Consider the following 21,376-nt stretch of genomic DNA (forward strand, 5'->3'; position numbering starts at 1 on the left):
CTTACTCTGCGCTGGCTTGGGGAAGTCATCAAGCCCCCATCTTGTTCCCTGAGTGACCGGCATCACTTAGCATCACTGGGGAGAAATAGCAAGCTCAGCACCCCACAAAGCAGTGGGGTGGAGAAGGTCGCTTACTGGGCCCTGAGCCCCTCTTTCATTCAGAGGTCCGAGGCAATTGTTCTACACACATCCCAGACTAAATATAAATGTATTATAAAATTATCTGCAACCCGGAGCTTTGATTGTGTCGTCATGGATACCATCCTGGCTTTTTTGACACACAGCTCCCTGCAGATGTCCCACCAGACTGTCTCCTTGACCTACAGGCATGGCGCCTGATCCCGGGTCCCACCTCACAGGACCGCTGTGAGGATAAAGTATGTATGGAGGAAAGAGCCACCCATCTTGTCTTCTGGATGCAATGTGGCCCTTTGTTCTGGCGCACGCATTGTAGTGGCTTTGCGCTGATGAGCTGTGGGATACTTGGTGCAACTGATAGCAATCTCATTGTGTCCCTGGAACACTTTGTTTGTCTCCGTCGCCCAGAGTTGGCAGGCGAATCTGTGCATTGACAGCTACCCGACACAATTGTCCTGGGGCCCAGCGCAAAGGAAACATTATGTGCCGTCTCCCAGAGCATCGGAGATGGGAGGACGAGAGCACAACTGGATCTTTGGCCGGTTAACCATCTCTCCACACAGCCCGGGCCTGCTCCCTCTCGGCTTGGCCTGTCGTGCTCCTCCTCTCGCTTGTTTAGATGTGGAATTACTCGCAAGCAGAAGCCAATGGCAAAAGAGTGAAATATCCCATCGGTAAAGTCTCCCTTTTGGAACGGGCGATGGATTAGCAAACCCAGTGCACCGCCTCCTGAATAAGCCCTCCCTCTCCCCAACTTCATCTAGATTTCCCTGAAGCCAAATACTGCGTTTCCGGGTTCTCAGTGGTTAGTGCTGGCCGTGACAGTTCGTGCCCAGTGGATGGATCTTCTGGAGTTCCCTGCGGTCTCTGCTTCCCCCGCCGTTCAGCCGGCCTTCTCTGTTTCTTTATGGCTCTGGCCTCTGCTGGAGCGAGGCGGTTTATAAATCTTATAGATAAACATAAAACAAATAAATCTGTATCCCAAATATGCTTACATCGCTAGCATGAGCATAAGGAAGCCCAGCTGAGATGGGCTACAGAAGCAAAGCATGCTGGTCAAGGTCTGGTTGCATAGGAGGGCAAGCAAATTGGGGAGGGCATTTGCCCACCTGGGGCAAGTCTACAGGTGGCTCCAAGTTTATCCACTGAGCAGCTCTTGAGTAGAGGTCTCTCTTCTTTTATTAGCCTCTGTTTTGTTCTTTAAACTCTCCAAATCAATAAAAACTAAAATAATGTTAGGATGCATTTCCCCGGAAGGTACTTGCCCCTCCGTCATCATTTCTGCCCCTCAATTTCTCTTCCATTGGCAGCCAAAGTTTCCAGGGGCAAAAATGTGGGTTCTGTGAACGGCCAACGGTCCCTTAGCTCCCAGGCCGAGGGGCGCAAGGCAAAATGTCTGCAAGCTACGAGGAAAGCGGAAGAAAGAACCACCGATGTCATGCTGTTGGAGGGCAATCGATAGTTCCAAACGCAGGAGGTCAGGCACCACCTAGAGCCCTGCTAGGGGGTGATGAGCCTGGGTGCGCAAATCCCGTGCCAGGAGAGACTGTGGCCGTGGCCTCCATTTTGCTTTTACTTCATAGGGAGGTCAGACTGCGGGTGGATGTACTTTGGGCCACTCCTCCTGGCCACTCTGCCCAATCCTCTTCTGCAGTAAAAGATCCGATGCTCTTCTGATAAGAAGGGACCTGATCCAGTCCATTGTGGGGTGCCTATTCCCAGAATGCCCTTGTTCAGCCTTGACATTCCCACCCTGGCAGCATCCAGCTGGCTCTGACATTCTATCTATCAACGGGCACATCCTTTTTGCTTTGATTCGGTCACTTCATAAGCCTTGGTGTTATTCATACTTTTTTGTATACAGGTAGTCCTTGGGTCACGACGGCAGTTGGGACTGGCACTGCTGTCGCTAAGCCATGCAGTTGTAAAGCGCGATGTATCTTCAGGGGATGGGGGATAGGAATATTGGAGAACCCAGTGCTGGTCACTTAGGCCACCCCAAAGAGTCATGCCATGGATTTATGGGACATTGCCTTTGCAGTGCAAAAGGTGACAACCTGCTGAGGAGGAATCAGGCAAAGATGGACGTTGCACAGCACCAGCCTGGCGACTCGCTGGACCATTGCATTTCAGGCCAACTGCAGAGGATTTCTGAACCCCTAACCTCTGACTTTGGGAGAGCCTTTACTTAGTCACTCTCCCTTGAAAGTCACTTCATGGTAAGATGTGCTGCTTCTCAGCCCCATTCATCATGCGATAATGGCTTGTGGCAAAGTGGGGAGGGAATGCCTCCAGAAGGACCAAAAATATTTGTTTATTTTTATTTATTTATATTTCAAATTTGTCACCGTCCATCTCACTGCGGAGCAGCTCTGGGTGGTTCACAATAAAAAGAATAAATATTAGTTAAATAGAATAAATATGAATTAAAATACATTACAAGAAGACTTCCTATATAACAATAAATATTTTAGATTCGGGGAGCGTCTTCAAGGCGCTAGGCACCCCCAGGGTTGGTTATATCCCCTCTTGCCCCATGTGAGTTGGCAGAGCCAGGTCTTCAGCCCTTCCTGGAAGGCCAGGAGAGTGGGGGCCCATCTCACCACTGGGGGAAGAGTATTCCACAGGGCAGGGGCAGCGGCAGAGAAGGCTCTCCTCCTGGGCCCTGCCAGTCGACATTCTCTCGCTGACGGGATCCACAACATGCCCTCTCTGCCTGACTGGGTGGGATGGGTCGATGTGATGGGGACAGGATGGTCTCTCAGGTAACCTGGCCCCATGCCATGTAGGGCTTTAAAGGTGATAACCAACACCTTGAATTGGACCCGGAAGCAAACTGGCACCCAATGCAGCTCACACAGCAAAGGTGTAATACGTGCCATCCTTGGGGCACCTAAAATTGCCCATGTGGCTACATTTTGCACCAGCTGTAGGCTCCAGATACTCTTCAAGGGTAGCCCCATGTAGAGTGCATTGCAATAGTCTATGCGGGAGATGACTAGGACATGAGTGACTGACTGGAGGGACTCCCGATCCAGAAAAGGGTGTAACTGGTGCACAACCCATAGTTGAGCAAAGGCCCTCCTGGCCACGACTGCCACCTGCTCTTTGAGCAGGGGTCATGAGACCAGGAGGACCCCTAGATTCTGCGCCGGGTCTGTCTGGGCAGTGCCACCCCATCGAGAACCAAAGATGATAAACTCCCAGATACAGAGGAGCCCCCAACCCACAGCCACTCCGTCTTACCAGGGTTCAGCTGAAGCCTGTTGTCCCCCATCCAGACCCCTACAGCCTCCAGGCACCGAGAAAGGGCAGTCATGGCATCACTTAGGTCACCTGGGATGGAGATGTATAATTGCGTATCATCAGTGTATTGATGATACCTCATCCCATGGTGGCGGATGATCTCAGCCAGCGGCTTCATGTAGATGTTAAATGGGAGCGGCGAGAGCACCGAACCTTGTGGCACCCCACAAAGGAGCCGTGGGCTGGACCTCTCACTCCCTATCAACACTGATTGGGTTCGGCCTTGGAGAAAGGAGCTGAACCACCCCCAACTCCCTGAGCTGACCCAAAAGGATACCATGGTTGATGGTATCGAAAGCCGCCGAGAAGTCAAGAAGAGCAAGGATGATTGCACTACCTCCATCCTGCTCCAGCCAGAGATCATCCAAGAGTGCGACCGATGCCGTTTGCATCCTGTATCTGAGACTGACACCCGACTGAAAAGGGTCCAGATAATCCGTTTCCTCCAGGATCCTCTGGAGCTGCAATGCCACCACTTCCCTAGAAAGGGAGCTGGATGAAAATTGTCCAGTACGGTGGGGTCGAGTGATGGTTTCTTGAGGAGGGGATGCACCAGCGCCTCTTTAAGGCCGCTGGAAACACCCCCTCCCTCAAGGATAAATTCACCATTGCCTGGACCACCCACATGTCACCCCCCAAGCTGCCCTAACCAGCCGGGAGGGGCATGGGTCTAGTTGACAAGTGGTGGCATTTACAGCCCGGAGGACCCTTTCCACTTCCTTGGGTCCAACAGGCTCAAACTGTTCCCAGATAACAGGGTAAGCACAATCCCTAGGCATCTCCACAGGCCATGCCCCACGCTTGGCATCCAACTGGATCATGCAGCAGATCCTCGGGTATAACCCCCACTCCCTTTGGATCCTCATTGGGTCCATCAGTTGTCAGGGGCGGACCAATTGAATATGTATAAGAGACTCAGTGATAAGGAAAGACCTGATGCTTTACTGAAAATAAGGAAGGAATAAGACCAGGGTGTGTCTGGCTGGGGAGAGAAAGGTGGGTGCGCTACACATGATATAATGACATTCAGAACTGGAACCCCATCTTGATGGTCCTAGAAAAATAGAGCTAAAACTGATGCTTCCACCCATAAGAGTTTTGAGAACTATCCAGGTCTTAATCTGGACCAGGAAACCCTGCAGATCTGGTCTGGACTTTATTTTACATCAATGGAGAATTTAGAAAGAAGTGCTTTGGAGCATACGGAATGGTGTGTTCAGATGAGGATGTACCAAACTGTCTAGCGGGAGCAGAGGGTGTCCTGTGGGAGGCCTCTAGGATTTCAGCCGTGGTGCGTCAGCAGCTTTAAGTGGGAGAGCACCTTTCCAAAGCACCAGAAGTGAAAAGCAGGATTTCTGTGTGGATCTTGGCTTTTGACGTTTCAGCCTTTGCAACTGTTCAGCCTGGTGGCAGTTCACTCTTGCACCCATGCAGCTTTGCACAAGTCTTCCTCTGCTCTCCCTTCCTGATCTTATGTTACTGGACCACGAAATGTGGGGTCAAATTCTTCCTCCTTTTGTTGGGAGGCAGAATTAATCACGGGGAACCAGCCAAACTGACAAGGAACCTTTGGATATTTGAAAACGTTTCATGTCGGGGCCGTTGGGAGGCACTTGTGTACTCGGGGTGAGAAGGGGAGCTGAGGCGTGTCCTGAATTGTGTGGCAGAGGGGCATGGAGGGGCAGGTCAAGCTCACTGGGGGGTTCATAATGAATGCCCCCAAGGGTGGAAGTGACACGTGATGCCCTTTTTGTGTATGTCTGCAGCTTTGCTCACATGCTCCACCTGGTCATTAAGGCCACTATCGGGGGACAGCAACGAGAATACTGGCAAGGCCAGCGCTGTCCAGATGTCCAGATTACAGGACATTTCCTGCAGACTGAAAGGCAAGGCAGGCACTGCACAGTCCTGGTGTGGTGACTCGATCACAGTCTGCATTTCAGGCCAATGCACGGGGGAGTTCTGAACCGCCAAACCTCTCGCTTTGAGAGATCCTTCCTTGTTCACCCTCTGTTGGAAAGATGCACGGCCCCTCTGCCCTTCTTGCTGTCACACAGGGATGGCAGTGTGGGGAGGGAAAGCCTCCAGAGGCAGAAGAAGACGCCTAAGAATGAGGCTGAGAAGGGAGCCAGGACCCAACGCCTTTATTGCAAGCAAGGAAGGAATGCACCCGGTGTATCCTTTATGGGGAGGGTCTCCATGGTGGCTGCGGGGAGAAAGGAAGGCCTTTGAGTCAAGTTGGTGCATGAGACACAATTCGGAGAGGCCCAGTCTCCACGGAGAGGGTCCTGTGAAGACAAGCAGAATCAGGTATGTGGTTCTGTCCAGCAATGTCTTCTGCGCTGCCCAAGTACTAGCTGGACCCCTAGATCAGCCCCGGAGCTTCTCTTTCAGCAAGGGAGAACTCAAAAGATGGCTCCTTGGAGCACATGCAGTGCTGTGTCCAAATGAGGACCATCACCGAGTGGGATAGAGACCCTCTCTGAGAGTCAGAAACCAGGGTTTGAGGTTTGCCCACCTAATCAAGCCGTGGATCTCCATGTCTGCGGGGCTGGATCTCCCTGGCGGTCTCTGCCCATCCCACCAGAGCGGGTAGGGTGGGCACGCTCCAGGTCCCTTCCCTTTTCCGTTGCAGCCCCTGCCCTATGGAACATCCTCCCCCCGAGATCTGACAGACCCCCACACTTTTAACCTCCCGGAGACCCCTGAGGACTGGCTCTTCCCCCAAGTGTTGGGATGGGGGGAGCTCGGAGCGGGACGAGGACCTGGTGGCGGCATCAGGGAAAGGCGGTGGGGCAGCAGAGCCAGTCCTCCTTGGATGTATTGTTCCTTTTATGGTTGCAGACACTCTTTTCTTCTTGGGTTGCAAGCCGCCCAGAGTTAGGTTTTGAGATGGGCTTAAAGGTTTTGAATAAAGAATAAATAATGCAAATGTTGCCTGAGGGCCCCCTTTCACCACCACTTAGGAGCCAGAGGGAAAGATGCCCCCAGGGGGTGAAGGGTCCAGACAGCTCCGAAAAGCATAAGGCCGGTGGCTGCCGACCGATGGCGGCATGTTGGGAAGGGCTGCCCGATGGCTTGATCAGGTAAGCCTACTCCTCCCAGGAGAAGCCTTTTGCACTCTCTGCTGTTGAAAGCAAAGCTCCAGGGCTCTGTCGAAGCCATTGGCCTTTCTGAAGCCTTCTCAATAAACGTCAAATGCATGGCGGGACCAGGGCCTTCCTTTCCGCAAGAGGGGAAAAGGAGAGGAGGCCAGGTCCTTTGCAGCCAAAGAGCCCCCGGATCAGAACGAGGCCATCTCTTGCAGCGGCTGAGACAACTCTGCCCTCCCGCGACCCTCTCTGCCGATCCTCCTTAGACGGGATCGGTTTCCGCTGCCTGCTCTCTAAGGATGGGAGATATCTGGATTTTCTCCTCTGATCATCACATTTGGGGCTTGGTCCATCCAAGGGCATATCCAAGAAGCAAGAGAGCCTGAAGGATTCCAAAGAGGTCTGCTTGGGTCCAGTCCATAGTGGGATCTAGGACACCCTACAGAGCAGGTGGCTTGGTCAGGGAGTCAAACAGGTGTAAATGTCCTTACCTTAGACGGGATCCATGCAGTCCCTCAAACAAGCAAAAGAGCAACACTTCTGCTTCCCAGGACATTCCCAGTCACTTCCACACCTTGCGAGACAAATGGTGACCGTATCTGGAGGTGGCCGGGGACACCCCCCAGGCTTTTCTGTAAAACAGAACATCCCAAGGCTGAGAGATTCCCCCTGCAATGGGAATCCCAGGGCAAGCAAGATCCCATCCGGGCATTTCAGCAGCCAAAGCCTCTCCATGCACCCAGGATGAGATGCGCCGGCTGGAGCAGGATCCTCCCTCCCCACCTCCTTCCCCACAACGCCCAGCCATTTCCTTAGGGGGTCCACTCCAGCAAGCAAGGGGCCTCTCAGCACACTGGGCTGGATGTTATAACTGGACTCCCATTTCCTGACTTGGGATCCTGAGGGTTGAGGCGCACACACCATGTTTCCTTCAAAGAGGAAGCTTGCTTTCCTTCTGGACATACAAAGAATTTCTGAAGGCAACAGGGAATTAAGCGACAAGTTGGCAGATTCAAGTGGAATGACAGGAGCAAAGTCCTAACTGCAAGAGGAATCCAACTGTAAAACCAGCCAATGTGGAAACCCACTTGATTTTGGGCTCCCTTCTCTAGCTTGTTCAAGCAGAAACTCAACAGGTGTCTTTTGAGGAAGGTTGAATGTGGGTTGCTGCACTGAGTTGGGTTTGGACCAGATGCGAGAAATTTGTTTGCCTAATTTGTTCACCAAAGGCAAAGTCAAGTGGGTTTCCACAGGGGCTGGTTCTCAGCACGCACGAGAGAGTCCCACTGGAAACGAAATAGGCGCATTTACCCAGCACACGAAACGGCTGGTGTGAAGGTGAGAGGGGAGGCGTTACTCAGTGTGCTCCCTTGCAGCTGAAGGCCACCGCAGAAGATCTGATGGGAAAGGCGGTTCTCCACTGAGAGGGCGCAAGGCCTTCTATTTTAGAGGGGAGGAACACCGCTTGCACCTCCTACAGCAATAAGCCATCTTTTACCTTTGTGTGGCTTGTGGTGACATCCGAACATCCCTGAAGGAAACCATAGTTTGTTTCCATGCAATAAACCGCTGTATAACAGTGATGGCTGTTTGAATCTATCCTGTACAAACTGTAATGGGCACTTCGTTATTTTTCTGCTGCTGTCTTTGCACGCACCACTCAACGTCCACCTGGGAGGACCGGCAGAAGACAAGGGAGCCGGGATGGCGCTTCTCTCCCACTTGGCAGAATTTTGCCCAAGGTTGGGTCTAGATTGGCCTTTCCTCGGCAAAACTTCATTCCACTGATCTTTGGGTCTGAGGCTGCTCCCTCTTTTCCTCCAACTTGGACTTCCTTGCCAGTGCCAACCCACCGCCAGAGCCGCCGCCCCCTTTACCTTCACAGGTGAAACGGCATTCCTCTAAAGTCTCAAAATTGTTGGCGTTTCCCCCACAGCCACCATAAATGAACTGCTCGCACTTGTGAGAATCTCGGTTGTAGAAAAAGCGACGGATGTAGGCTTTACATGGTCCCGGGTCAGCAGGGAGGAGACATCTTTCTGTTGCGAAAAGAGGGTTCGTTGGCTTGGAAGGGAGTCCAGTGTAGTCCATCTCTTCTTAGAGTAGCTGGCATGCAAATCTCTAACATGCTTCCCCACCCTTGTGCCCAGCTCTGGGATTCTTGCATGTTGTATGTCCACCCCTAGGATCTGAGCTCCCCCCGCCTGCCAAACCTGAGGTCCTCCTGGACAAAGTGGGACTAAAGAAGGTGGGACAGGAGTGTCTCTCCGTGCAATCCTCTCTCCTTCAACAGACCGCAGCACGTGCTCCACGTGGAGACCATGGAAGGCATGGCAGTACATACTGTGGGGGTGGGAGAGCCCTGGCAGCCGATGCTAAGGGTGAAGTGTTAGACCCAAGCGGAGAAGAGGAAATGTCCCCACCTTCAAACACGAGAAGACTAATCAGAGAAATAAGAGGGGGGGAAAAGAGACAGGCTTGTGGTATACTGTCACCTTTGTAATTGATTCACTTTGACTTTTGGATTACCAATAAAAGAATGGCGAGGAAAGCAGCAAAATTGGGTGAAGGGAGATGAGGATCTTAGAGCAACCCACAGAAAAGCAGATTACTCCAGAGATATTACAGAAAATATTTGAAGAGATGGGGAAGAACGTATCTGAATCTGTTAAAAGTGACCTGGCTGCATCTGAAGGGAGAATGGAAGAAAGATTTGTAAAGATGAAAGTGGAAATGAAAGAAGTTTTAAAAACTGAAGAACCTGTAGGGCAATTGATTGGAGACGTAAAACAAATTAATGATAGAGTGGAAATCTTACAGAGCGATGGAAAAGGATTTAGACAATTGAACTGAGAGAAAAAGAATTCTGCTTGAGATTCAGAGCAGTTCCAGAGGATCCTGGTGAAAACATTAGAGAAAATGTTCAACCTTAAACAACCTTCTGGAATGGGATGAGTATGATATGGAAGCTGAGGTAGATAACGTATTTGCAATCAACACACAATTTGCAAAACTGAGAGAGATACCAAGGGATATTCCTGTGCACTTTGTCAGGAAGAAGATGAGAGACCAAGTGTTACAGCAACATTTTAATAGTAGATTGAAGATTAATGATACAGGCATAATTGTATGTAAAGAGATCCTAAGCAGTATAAGAGAAAGGAGTATTTTTCCTTGACTGACAAGCTCAAGCAGAAAAAGTTGTCATTTCACTGGGATGAACTGGAAAGTAAATAAAACTGGAAAGTAAACTGGAAAGTAAATAAAACGAAACAGGAACAGGCCTGACAAAAGGGAAGGAGAGCCAGTGTGAAAGAAATGGCGACAAGGGCCTTGCCCAGATTAAAGGGAGCATTTGAGTATAGGGGCCCTGAGGAGAGCGTTTAAGTCAGAACAGAAGGAAGGGGAAGCACGATAGGTCTGGTTGTGGGGCAGTGCTATGGGCCTCTGAGCCAGGCAGGGGATCCGGATAATGCTCTCCTCAGCCAAGTGCAGAACCTTCAGGGAGGAGAGATGCGGAACGAGTGGGAGACTTCAGCTAGCTGGACATTGCTGGAAAACCTTCTCAGCTAAGACTCCGCAATTCCTCAGTGGTCTTGCTGACTGTTTCATCTTCCCAAAGAAGAGAAAGGGGGATCAGCTCTTCTAGACGAGATCCTAACCAACGTGGAAGAGCTGCTTGAAAAGGGAGGAAGTGACGATGCCACTGTGGATTTCAAATCAGCACAGCAAGAGAAATCGGGTGGTAATCATGCACGCAGACGTGGTTTGAATAGACATCACCCGTCACATGCCGTACTGAGCCCTCAGACTGTTGACTTGGATTTTAGGTATCCACGTAAGCCAGGCTGAAGCACATCACGGAGGTCGTGACTTAAAATCCTTCCTGCACTGACTCTGTGAGGCTCCTGGCCAGAATGAGAGGCTGGCACCCTGCAGCTTCTCTTTCCTCCAGGGACGTCGGCGCTGGCGAGCCCACGGCTCCCACCGCAGCACATTCCCTGGGGGAAATCGGGGAATCCCCGCAAATCAGGGTACATCTCCGCAAACTCCAGGCACAGTTTGGGCTGCCTTCTAAGGCCGTTTCCTCTCAAGTGACTTATCACATCTGGGAGCCTAATCCAGCTGTTGCTGCGCCAACAGATCAGTAACAAAGACAGGCTCTATTTCACCACAGCAATGGCTGAGGGAGCGGTGCCATCAAATGCTATAAGTCACGAGGGTGGAAACGGGCCTTTTCTCCTCTCTCAACTTGCAGCTTGTTCTGGATATCAGTCTCTGGAGAGGATTTTGCCCGCAGGGTTCCTGCTGGGGTCTCACCTGGACGGGTACATCTGCGCAGGCAGTCTTGGATGGTCTCGAAATTGTTTTCATTCCCACCACAACCTCCATAGTTGAAACGTTCACATGTTCCAGCCGTCCAGTTGTAGAACCAGCGAGGCATATATGCATCACAGGGGCCTTTTTCTTTTGGGAGCTGGCAGATATCTGAGGATCAGAGCAGAAATCCGGGCCTGAAAGTCTCTCTGGCCACAACTGTTTGTTCCTGGGCGCCACGTCTCTCCGGTGGGCAGAGGAGGGCAAAGGAACTCAACAACGGTGGACAGGAGCATTCTCTACCCACCCTTGTGGTGCCCTTTCAGTTCTCAGCAACTGGCTGGTGGCTGGCCGGAGCTCTGACTCGGGGAGAAATGACTCTCGGATGCCTGGGGGTGAGCGGGGGGGCGGGGAAGAAATGCTGGCAACTGGTTGGCACTTGGCTTGGCTGGAGTACAGGGAGGGGTTTGGGGCAGGGGCTGGGCACGGGCCCTTCTCTTAGGCCCTTCTCATTCTTTATTAGCTCCCATCTTGCCATCTTGCCCTGCAAGGGCCCTCGAGGCACCGGGAGGAGAACGGAACGGAATGGAACCCCCTCCCCTCCCCTCCCCTCCCCTCCCCTCCCCTCTGTTTCATTTCATTTGCAGATCTCTGGGCCAGCTCTTCCTTAATGGGGCTGGGCGATTTGCAAAGTGAATCCCCCTTACCGTTTTGCCCCACTGAAAGGGGCAGCTCAGCCAGGAGGGCGAGGAGACCCAGAAGGAGGAGGCCACGCACAGCCTTCATGGCGCTGCTCCGGCGGGAATGCGAGGCTGCGGCTGGAGGGACATTTAAGTCCTGCTTTGAGGAAGTGAGAAGGGCCGTTGCGTGAAATGGGAAGGTGTCGAGATCTCTTTCTCAACCAAACAACCGTGGGTTTTCCCTCCCTAGGTGGGGCAGAGAACCGTCATCTTTACTGGCAGAGGCCCACCGAGTTTGCAATCAGGCTTCGCCCAGGGCAGAGCTGGCGAGCCCTCTGGCTGCTCCTCCTTCCTGGATCCACGTCCTTTGCACTGCAACATCGGTTGGCACATCGGAATTACAAAGGGTGCCCTGGCTGAAGGCGTGGAAGTGAGATCCTGAGAGGGTCACGCTCCCCTTTCATTGTCCAAAAGGTGGAGGTGGGAACTTGGGAACTGCTACACTGGACTTACTATTCACTAACAGGGACAAAACGGTTGGGAAGTGGAAGTTGTAGGAATCCTGGAAGAATCAAGTGGTTCTAAAATTTGCAATATTGAACACAATAATGGGAAGAATTATGGACTAAATCTATAAAATTTACACCAAGCTATAACTTAAAAGAAAATTGGTACAAAATGTTCTACAGATGGTATACAACTCCATTAATATTATCAAGATAGACAAATCATACGGTAATAAATGTTGGAAATGCCATAAAACAGAAGGAGTGTTTTACCACATGTGGTGGACATGTAAACCCCCCCCCCCCCAAAGTACTGGAAAGATGTACATAGTACCATGTAGAACATTTTGGAATTTAAATTGTAAAGGAAACCTACTTTTCCTACTAGGTATAATCCCAGAAAAAATCAACAAGAAGCATCACAATTTAATGAGATACATGCTCACAACAGTGAAATAAATTTTGCCCAATACTGGAAGAAATATAGAATTCCGACAATATCTAATTGGTAACTTAAACTTGGAGGATATGCAGCAATGGCAAAAGGTTTAACCAAATTTAAGCAAGAATGTTTCCCAGGCATACAATACATCACGCAGCATGGCAAATGTAAACTTTTGCAGTCTGGCTTTTAAGTTGGCTCAAACATTTAAAAATATTGTAAATTAGCAGATGCACAAAAAGGGGGAAGTTAGAAACTGAACAGTCAGTTTTAAAAAATGGAAGGAGGGACCTTTAAGAAAAGCTGAACACCAGGGAATAGCCAGAATCTGTAACGAGGGGGTCAGGAAGGCTAAATCTCAGAATGAGCTGAAGCTTGCAAGGAATGCCAAAAATAACAAAAAAAGGGTTCTTTGGGTGTGGAAGAAAAAAGAATTCAAGGAAATTGATGGTCCACTGGCGGGAGAAGGTGGCGAGACAGTGGTGGCAACCGGGAGAAGGCTGAACTGCTTCACTCCTATTTTGCAAACCTGCCCTTGCGAAAGGAGAAAGTGGCCCAACCTGTCAGAAGGTGCGCCGTGGGGGGCAGAAGAGAAGTGCAGGCCAAGATAGGCGAGGAGGTGGCGAGAGAACATCTGGCTGCCTTGCAGGAACTCAAGTTGCCGGGGCCAGATGGATTACCTCCCAGGGGGCTAAAGAAACTGGCGGATGGGATCTCAGGACCACGGGCTGCTGTTTAAAGGCTCCTGGACTGCGGGGGAAATGCCAGAAAACTGAAGAAGAGCTAACATTGTCCCCATCTTTTGAGAGGAGAAACACAGACACCCAAGAAACTAAAGACTGGTCAGTGCCTGGGAACATCCAGCAGTGGGTGGGCCAGCGCTCAGAAAGACACAAGGCGAGCGCCAGAGGCTTCGGTTCCAGCCTGATTTCTTCCATTCCTATAGTCGCCCATCTCACATAGCGACTCAGAGGACGCTTACAGAGGACAAAAATAGCAGAAAACGAAAGACACAACAACACCGGCGGTGGTTGAGAAGCCGAACCAATCTGAGCGAGATAGCGCCTCACAGGCTCTCAGTCCCACTCTGACCGCCAGGGTGGGAAGATAACCGTGTCTTAAGGGCCTTCCGAAAGGCTGGCAGGGTCAGGGCGACTGAAATCTTGGGGGAACCGTGTTCTGTAGGGCAGGGGCAGCAACTTAAGAGGCCTGCTTCCAGGGTCCCACAAGACGACATCCTTTGGCCAACGGGACCCCCAGCATGCCTTTCCCGCTGGATTGATGGGATAGGTAGAAACAATCAGGGAGAGGCCGTCCTGCCAAAACTGAGCCCTGTGCCATAGAGGGCTTTCTAGGTGACAACCATCACCTTGAATTGCACCTGGAAGCAGCCTGGCAAGGAATGCAGCTCGCGGAGCAAAGGGGCCACAGGCTCAGGCTGAGATGCACCCAGAACTGCCCGCGTACTGTGATCCGCACTAGCTCCGTCCACCTTTGAAAGAAGAGGGTGTGGACTGATTCTCTGTAGGACCTGGGGAGAGTAGGACAAGAACCGATGGGCAGAAGCTTTGCAGAGCGGCTCAAAATAAGGAGAAAGGTCCTGACTGTGAGAGCTTTAAACAGCGGGACAGCCTGCCTCCTGGAGTTACTGGGGCACCGTCATTAAGATTTTGAAGTCAAGGTTGCGGCCGCTTGCCTGGGATGGTCTGAGATTCCTACCAGGTGAGGAGTTGGACTAGGGGACCTGCAGCATCCCTCCCAACTCCTTGATTATATGTCTTTTTAAAAAATATGAAAAACTTCCCATTCTGGAGAAGAAGGAAACAGAATGACCAGGAAGTGGCCTTCCAAGCCCCTTGGCAGCAGCCAGGAGAACATTTGAAAGGATGGCTCCCGCAGCCTATGGAGAAGACACCCGGCCAGGACGCTGGAAGGAGCGCTGCCCCAGATGGCGTCAGACACGGCCAGCCCTGCTCGGCAAGCAACGTACCTTCGTGTTTCCGTCATGCACCATGCACTCTGGGAGGCACTCTGGAGACAAGAGATGCCTCCCTTCTCTAAGAGGAGAGAGTTCTGGACAATTAAAGTGCTTTTCCTTGATTAATCTGATCTACTGATTAAATATTTGAGTCTAGCACAGGTGCCTATGCTGTAAGTTACAACATCCAGAGAGTGTTGGACTACAGCTCCCATCCTCTTGGCCGCCCAAGCTACCCAGAGGCCACACTCTCCCTTCCCTGGCCCACAGCCTTTGGTCCGCTGTCTGCAAAGAAGCAACCAGAAGAACTGATTTCTCAGCATCTGCAGGCCAAGAAAGATTTCAAGGGGACTCGTGTCTGGCCGACCGGCCTCCTCCACACCGCCGTAACCCGAGCGCGCACCAGCCCACTCGTCTGGGATCCAGACCCCTCCCTTCTAGCTCACAAAACGAAATGAAGGAAAAGACTCAGCGGAGCAGCTGCTCAAGGGAGGCAAAAACTGGCAGACAGAAAGTGAGGAAAGCCCGGGCTGCTCAGCTCCTTTGGCTTCCCCTTCAGCCCCCAGGAAGGATGCATCCCAGCAGGACCTTCCGCAGAGCAAGAGGAAGGGCAGCATCGGAGCCGGGACCCGCCAGGGACACGGGCCGGAAATCCTTCGGGGTGGCCTCCGCTGCCTGTAGGGAGGAGGCTTCTCTCTGGCCGTTACGGGCCGAAATGTCCCCTCCCATCTCTAAGATTCTCCCCTGGAGTCTCCAGGGCCAGATGAACCTCCTCCTCCGAAAAACACGCTCAGAGAATCTCTCTCTCGTTATTGGAGCTGAACTCTCCGGGCAGATGAACAGCCGCCGTGGTCTGAAAAAGCCACCAGTGGTCCGGCCAAGCCTTTACGTCCCGTCTCTGCCTGGAGAAGCGAGTACCGTCTGGGGACATGCTAAGCGACCAGGGAGAGCAAAGGCGATCCTCGCCCTCTAAAGGAGAAGGCGGAAGGTCCAGCGAACTGCAGGCCCTCCGTCTGACACCGATGGCTGGGAGGGTCTTGGAGCAGATCACAGAGTGGCGGAGCCTCCGAATGGGCGCAGAAGGACACCCTTATTCCGACTTTTGTATGGCTCTAGCTGGCTTCGTGCTTTGGTATATGAGCTGCCTTGGGTTGTTTCAGACCAGGAGGGGTCCTAGCTCACCGCTTCTCCCCCGCCCCGGCCCTCAGCCCCTCGCCCAGACTGGGACACCTGCAGGCAGAGCCTCTCCGGAGCGTGGCTTCAGTCCAGCGCCAGTCCTGCAGCGCCATCCATGCTCTACCTTCGGACAACACGCGTCACCTCCGTGCTAAAGCTTCCTGCTGGGTCTTTCCTGACCTCGCGGAGCAGCTGGGGAACACAGCAAGGCTGCCTGGAGGTGGACACGTGGAGGCGGGAGGGAGGCGCCCCATTTTCCCTTTGCTGCAGAGATCCCTCCCGTGAGGCTTCGTGGCCCTGCTCCAGCGGTGGGTGGCCCGGGAGCCTGAGTGCCCATGGCCGTGAAGTGGAATCCCTCCCGCCCACTGAGCCTGCCTCGGCTGAGCGCGCAAGAGACCGAAAAGGAAGAATGCGCCCGCCGTGGCTGCGCGAGGGGGAGGAGGGAGGGGGTCGCCGGGCTGCGGGCGATGCGGGGAGAAGACGGCTTCCTTGGAACTGCTTCTGCGAGGGCCTAAATTGCGTGTTCTGGGGAGGGGTCCCTGCAGCCCTTAACGCTCCCCGACGCCCATATTCTGCTCCTCTGTCGTTTTCAGGGCGGAGGATGGAAATGGAGGCTTTTCTCCCTGCTGAGAGATTCGTCCCTCCGCGCCGGAGAGATGAGGCTGCTGGTGACTGATGAACCGGTGGCACGCAGAGGAGGCTTTGGTGGGCGATTACAACGGCACACGTGTAGAACATACGCGTGTCTCAGGCACGAGAAGCCCTCACAGGCCCAGCTGGGTTACCCGAGGGACCGTCTCACCCCCATTATATCCACCTGTCTCTCCCGGTCAGGCAGGGGGGGCATGCCGCGCTCCCCGTCGATGAAAGAATGTCGACTGGCGGGGTCCGGAAGGAGAGCCTTCTCTGCCCTATGGAATAGGCTCCCCCCAGAGGTGGGGCAGGCCCCAACTCTTGTCCTTCTGGAAAGCAGTCGAGACCTGGCTCTGCCAACTGGCATGGGGCGAGAAAAGGGGCAACCAACCTGGGGGTGGCTGGCACCTTGAAGATGCTCCCATATGTTAACGTCCTTTCGATCACCAGCATCTTGGAAGATACTATTATTTGTGTATGCGTTTGGTTTTACTGTATTTTTATACTGTTTTTATTGTACTTTAATTAATATGTATTTGTTGTTTTATTGTGAACTGCCCAGAGTCACTTCCTTGTGAGATGGGCGATATCTAAATTCAAAATATAAATAAATAAATAATTTTTTTCTGCCGTCCCGTTTCCTTTTCCTGCTTTTTCCCTGCAGTTTCTTTTATGCTCTGCTTCATTCAGTAAAGGCAAAGCTCTTTGTCTGATTTGCGTCATTGTCTCCAGCCAGGCCACCCGTGCTGAGCCATGGCAGGACAGCAGAGTCTCCGTGCCTATCCCAGGCCTACTCTGGAGTAGGACCTTCACGGGGACGGCGTTTCAGGGGATTTCTGAACCCCGACCGCTGGCTCCGAGAGATCCTTTACCTGCGCGTTCTCTCTGGAAAGTCACACTAGGGAACCCTGTCCTGCCTCACGGCTCCCTTTTCTCTGACGTGGGGAGCAGACGTGTCAAGGTGGGGAGGGGAAGCCTCCAGAGGGGCAGAAGAAGAGACCAGAGACTGCGAGGGAAGCCAGGACCCAACGCCTTTATTGCAAGCAAGCAAGGAATGCATCCCGTGTGTGCTTTGTGGGGAGGGTCTCCATGGTGGCCGCGGGGAGAAAGGAGGGTCTTTGAGTCACGTTGGTGCACGAGACGCAATTCAGGTGGGTCTTCTCCTTGGCGATACTGTAAAAACAAACATTCAGATATGAGGTTTCTGCCCATAGTCACTTGCAGTACTGCCTAGGACTTAAATGAGGTCCCTGCGGACCTGCCGTGCCTAATCTTACAACAATGGAGATCCAAACTTGAAATGAGGAGGAATTTCCGGACTGTGAGAGCTAGTAAGCAGTGGGATGGCCCCCCACCTGGAGTCACGGGGGCTCCAACACAGGTTTTCAAGCAAAGGTTGGGCAGCTGTTTGTCTGGGATGGTCTGAGGCTTCCTGCCTGGGCATTTATTTATGTATTTATTTATTAAATTTGTATGCCGCCCGTCTCCCCCAGCGAGTGCCTCTGGGCAGCTCACATTTAGAGAAAAACCCACATACAGTTAAAAACTAAATACCCACATTAATTAATTAAAAAGTCAGGCTATATAAAACAAACCCTATACATAAAAAACTAAAAACATTCAAGATGACGGGGGGGGGGTAGAATCAATTGCCCCACAAGCCACTTCCAGTGGTGCGAGCCCCCATCCGGCCCCCAGGCCATCTGGCATAGATTTCACGCTCTTCTTGACGGCCAGGAGAGCGGGCATGAGAGTGGGCATGGACTGGACTAGAGGTTCTCTAGCATCTTTTCCAATCCTATGAGAACTCAAGGTCACTGCTCGGAGCTTGGGTGAGGGCATGTTCACACGAGGACCACACTGAGCTTTCTAACTGGACAGGGAGCATTTCTTACGGTCAGAACTGTGAGCTCGTACCTGGCTCACCTGATCAAGCCATAGGTCTTCATGTCACCTGAGCGTGGACCAGTTTTTGTCTACAGGGAGGCAGCTGACTGGGCTGGAGCAAAACTGGTAAGGCGCTCTGCCCCGCCTCCCCTTCTCTTGGGAGTGCTCATGGCCTTGGGAATTCTGGCTCCCTGGCCAGGCTTTAGGGGGGCAATCTTCTTGAACACACTGCCCAGCAGCAGCTGAACTGGGAAGCCACTATTCTAGAAGGAGCAACGGTGGTTTCAGGAGGAGGAGAAGTCAAAAGACAGTGGGAGGGGAACACGAAGGGGCAGCCTGATGGCTTCCACAGAGTGGAGGTGGCTACCTATCAGGAAGAAGGGCCACACCACACCACACCACACCACACCACACCACACCGACAGGTTTGCGTGCTTGCTGCTCGAGCATCACGGCACCTTTCTTTTTCACATCAGCTATACCTTTGATGGACAAGAGGCAGAGCCTGGAGGCAGCCTGAAAGACCCCAAGGAGATGTTCATATGCCCAGGCCAAGTCTACGCCTAGGAGATACCACCCAGCAGTTCCTTTGGTCTAACCAATCTAAACAAGCGACAATGTACAGATTTTACCTTAGGCAGGACCCATGCAGGTAATCTTGCAACCAAAAGGGCAACACTTGCTTTTCCCAGAGCATTCCCAGTCACTTCCACACAGCACGGGACAAATAGTGATCAAATCTTGAGGTGGCTGGGGACACACCCCAGGCTTTTCTGCAAAACAGAACATCCCAAGGCTGAGAGACTCCCCCTGCAGTGGGAATCCCAGGGCAAGCAAGATCCCATCCGGGCATTTCAGCAGCCAAAGCCTCTCCATGCACCCAGGATGAGATGCGCCGGCTGGAGCAGGATCCTCCCTCCCCGCCTCCTTCCCCACAACGCCCAGCCATTTCCTTATGGGGTCAACTCCAGCAAGCAAGGGGCCTCTCAGCACACTGGGCTGGATGTTATAAGTGGGCTCCTCTTTCTTGACTTGGGATCCTGAGGTGGAAAGGTGCACACCCTGTTTCCACCAAAGTGGAAGGTGGTTCTCCTCGTGGGCATGCTGAGGGTCCATCTCGGCCTGCCTTCCCATCAGGAAGGGATTCCAGGAATGGGAGGCGCGGCCCTTCTCTGCCGGTTCTGCATAGTCCCGCAGCCCTCTCCCCAAATACAGAGGGGATAAGACGGCGCTCTCCCTCTGGACCGCTAGAGAAGTCTTCTTTCCTTCGGTCTCCTGGAAATGGCCCTGGAGTTCTTAGGTTAAATGTGGAGGGGCTGCAGGGAGCGAGGTTCATGTTCTGGGCTGGCGCGCTCAGCTCACGCACCTGGGCTAATACAGAGCTGGGTACTTGGTGATTCCGGGACAGGGCAGGGGGGAGCAGTCGTGCCAATACCCAAATCAGCAGGGACAAACGATCAAGCAGAAAACAACTCCCTAATCAAGGAACTACCAAGGAGAATATCATACCCCACCAACACTGGACGGGCGAGCTACTGTATATAAACAAGGAGAAAACCCCACCCTCCCTCGCACTGATGATGGTCTCTAGCCAGGTAACGAAACGCCTGCAAGCAAACCACCAAGCAGAGAGCCCCAGTTCAGCCCTGAGCTACAGAGAGTGGAGCAGCCATAGCCTGTTGTGAACACCAGGATATTTCGTTAACGCATCCTATGCTCGATTTCTGGACACAGCAGTTCTTTCGGGTGAAGAGGCCACCCACAGCTCCTCCCCTACTTACCAACACAGGTGTAGTGACATTGATCGTGGGTCTCAAAGTTATTGGCATTCCCCTTGCATCCACCATAAATAAACTGTTGACATTTGTTTGAAGTTGAGTTGTAGAAAAAGCGACACATCTTTGCTTTACACGGCCCAGGATCAGCAGGAAGGTGACAAAACTCTGTGACACACGGAGAGGGAATGTTATCTGCTTGGCAATGGGGAGCAAAGCGGTTCCCCTCTTGGTTGATCAGCTAGTATGAAAGCCTTCAGTGCACTTCCCAACCTGGTGCCCTCCTAACATGCTCAGCGATGAGAGCCATTTGGTTTCCTGCTCCGGGGGTTGGACCAGATGGCTGGAATGGGCCGTTCCTGCTGCTTAAAACCGTGATTCCGCCGCTGTGTTTGGTAAGGACAGGTAAGCCCTCCCCCACCCAGCAGCCTTTCAGGGATATCAAAACTTTCAGTTTGTGAGTGGGGGTGCGTGGGGTGTTTTAAAGCAGAACATATTTCAGTCTCTCTCTGTAGGTCTTGACCATCCTTGCTGCCTGTCTCTAAACCCGTCCAAGTTTTCTGCATAAAGTTCTTAAGCTGGTGGGCGTAACCAAAGCAGAATGACATTAGTTGTCAGTAGTAGTCACTCTGCATTTATCTTTCTTGGAGCCCCCTCCCACTGCTGACCCCTGTTCAGTTGACAGCCAGCTACCCGTTCAGGAACCTTTCCATGAGGACCGTCACCAAGCCAGAGATCCCAGACCTGGGCCTTCCTAGGTGAAGAACATTGGTTGCTCTCCATTCATTTCAGCCCCTTTCTGCCAACGGCAGTTTCAAGATCGTTCCGGAGGATCTCACCTGGACGATTGTTGGTGACAGGCGTCAGCTCTGCCCGGAGGGTCAGGAGTCCCAGCAGCAGCAGGAGACCTCCGGAAGGCATGATGAAGCCGGCTTGACCGTCTGCCTCGCACTCGGGCACCTCGCTCTATATATGCTTGTAAACAGGTTCAGAGGGGAATTTCATGCTTGCAGATCCAGGAAGCAGGATGACTTAATGGGGCGAGGAAACAAATTATTTTCTCTTTCACAAGATGGTCCAACAATCCCTCACGAAGGTGAGGCCGATGTGGATTCTACAATATTTATTTATTTAAATGTTTAAGCCGCTTGACTCCAATGACTCTGGACGGCCTGACATATACAAAACCCGTAAAACCAGAGTTAAAATCCAATCGATGGCATCAACCAGAGGGATGAGCAGGCAAAATTTCCCTCCCACCAGCAGGGGCAAAAATAGATACCCTCGCGCACGCACACACCCGCCACCACGCTTACCCAAGGCCTGGGAAGAACCCTGTTTTTGGCTGGTGTGGGTCTTCCGGGCTGTGTGGCCGTGTTCTGGAAGTTGGTTGCTGGGGAGGATGTGTGCTGGTCTTTTTGTTTCCTTCTTAGCTTTTTTATTGCC

The 21,376-nt window shown here is 52.4% G+C and overlaps 2 protein-coding genes across 2 annotated transcripts; both read right to left on the reverse strand.

Annotated features, from left to right (window-relative positions):
* Nucleotides 1-8,312: 8,312 nt before the first annotated feature.
* LOC148214310 (BPTI/Kunitz domain-containing protein-like) lies at nucleotides 8,313-11,639 on the reverse strand. Its single transcript, XM_088154048.1, has 3 exons — nucleotides 11,561-11,639; nucleotides 10,857-11,024; nucleotides 8,313-8,575 (listed from the first exon to the last, which is right to left on the reverse strand). The coding sequence occupies exons 1-3, from the start codon at nucleotides 11,637-11,639 to the stop codon at nucleotides 8,313-8,315; spliced, it is 510 nt and encodes a 169-aa protein (XP_088010174.1).
* Nucleotides 11,640-17,278: 5,639 nt separating this feature from the next.
* On the reverse strand, nucleotides 17,279-20,851 carry LOC103055274 (kunitz/BPTI-like toxin). The gene is made up of 4 exons (XM_088154061.1): nucleotides 20,770-20,851; nucleotides 19,937-20,098; nucleotides 18,788-18,928; nucleotides 17,279-17,441 (listed from the first exon to the last, which is right to left on the reverse strand). The coding sequence occupies exons 1-3, from the start codon at nucleotides 20,849-20,851 to the stop codon at nucleotides 18,789-18,791; spliced, it is 384 nt and encodes a 127-aa protein (XP_088010187.1). The 3' UTR covers nucleotides 17,279-17,441; nucleotide 18,788.
* Nucleotides 20,852-21,376: the final 525 nt, after the last annotated feature.

This window comes from Python bivittatus, unplaced genomic scaffold (assembly GCF_059951505.1).
Source record: "Python bivittatus isolate LINGU-HERP-01145 unplaced genomic scaffold, Pbiv_v1 ctg000700_np1212, whole genome shotgun sequence".
NCBI lineage: Eukaryota > Metazoa > Chordata > Lepidosauria > Squamata > Pythonidae > Python > Python bivittatus.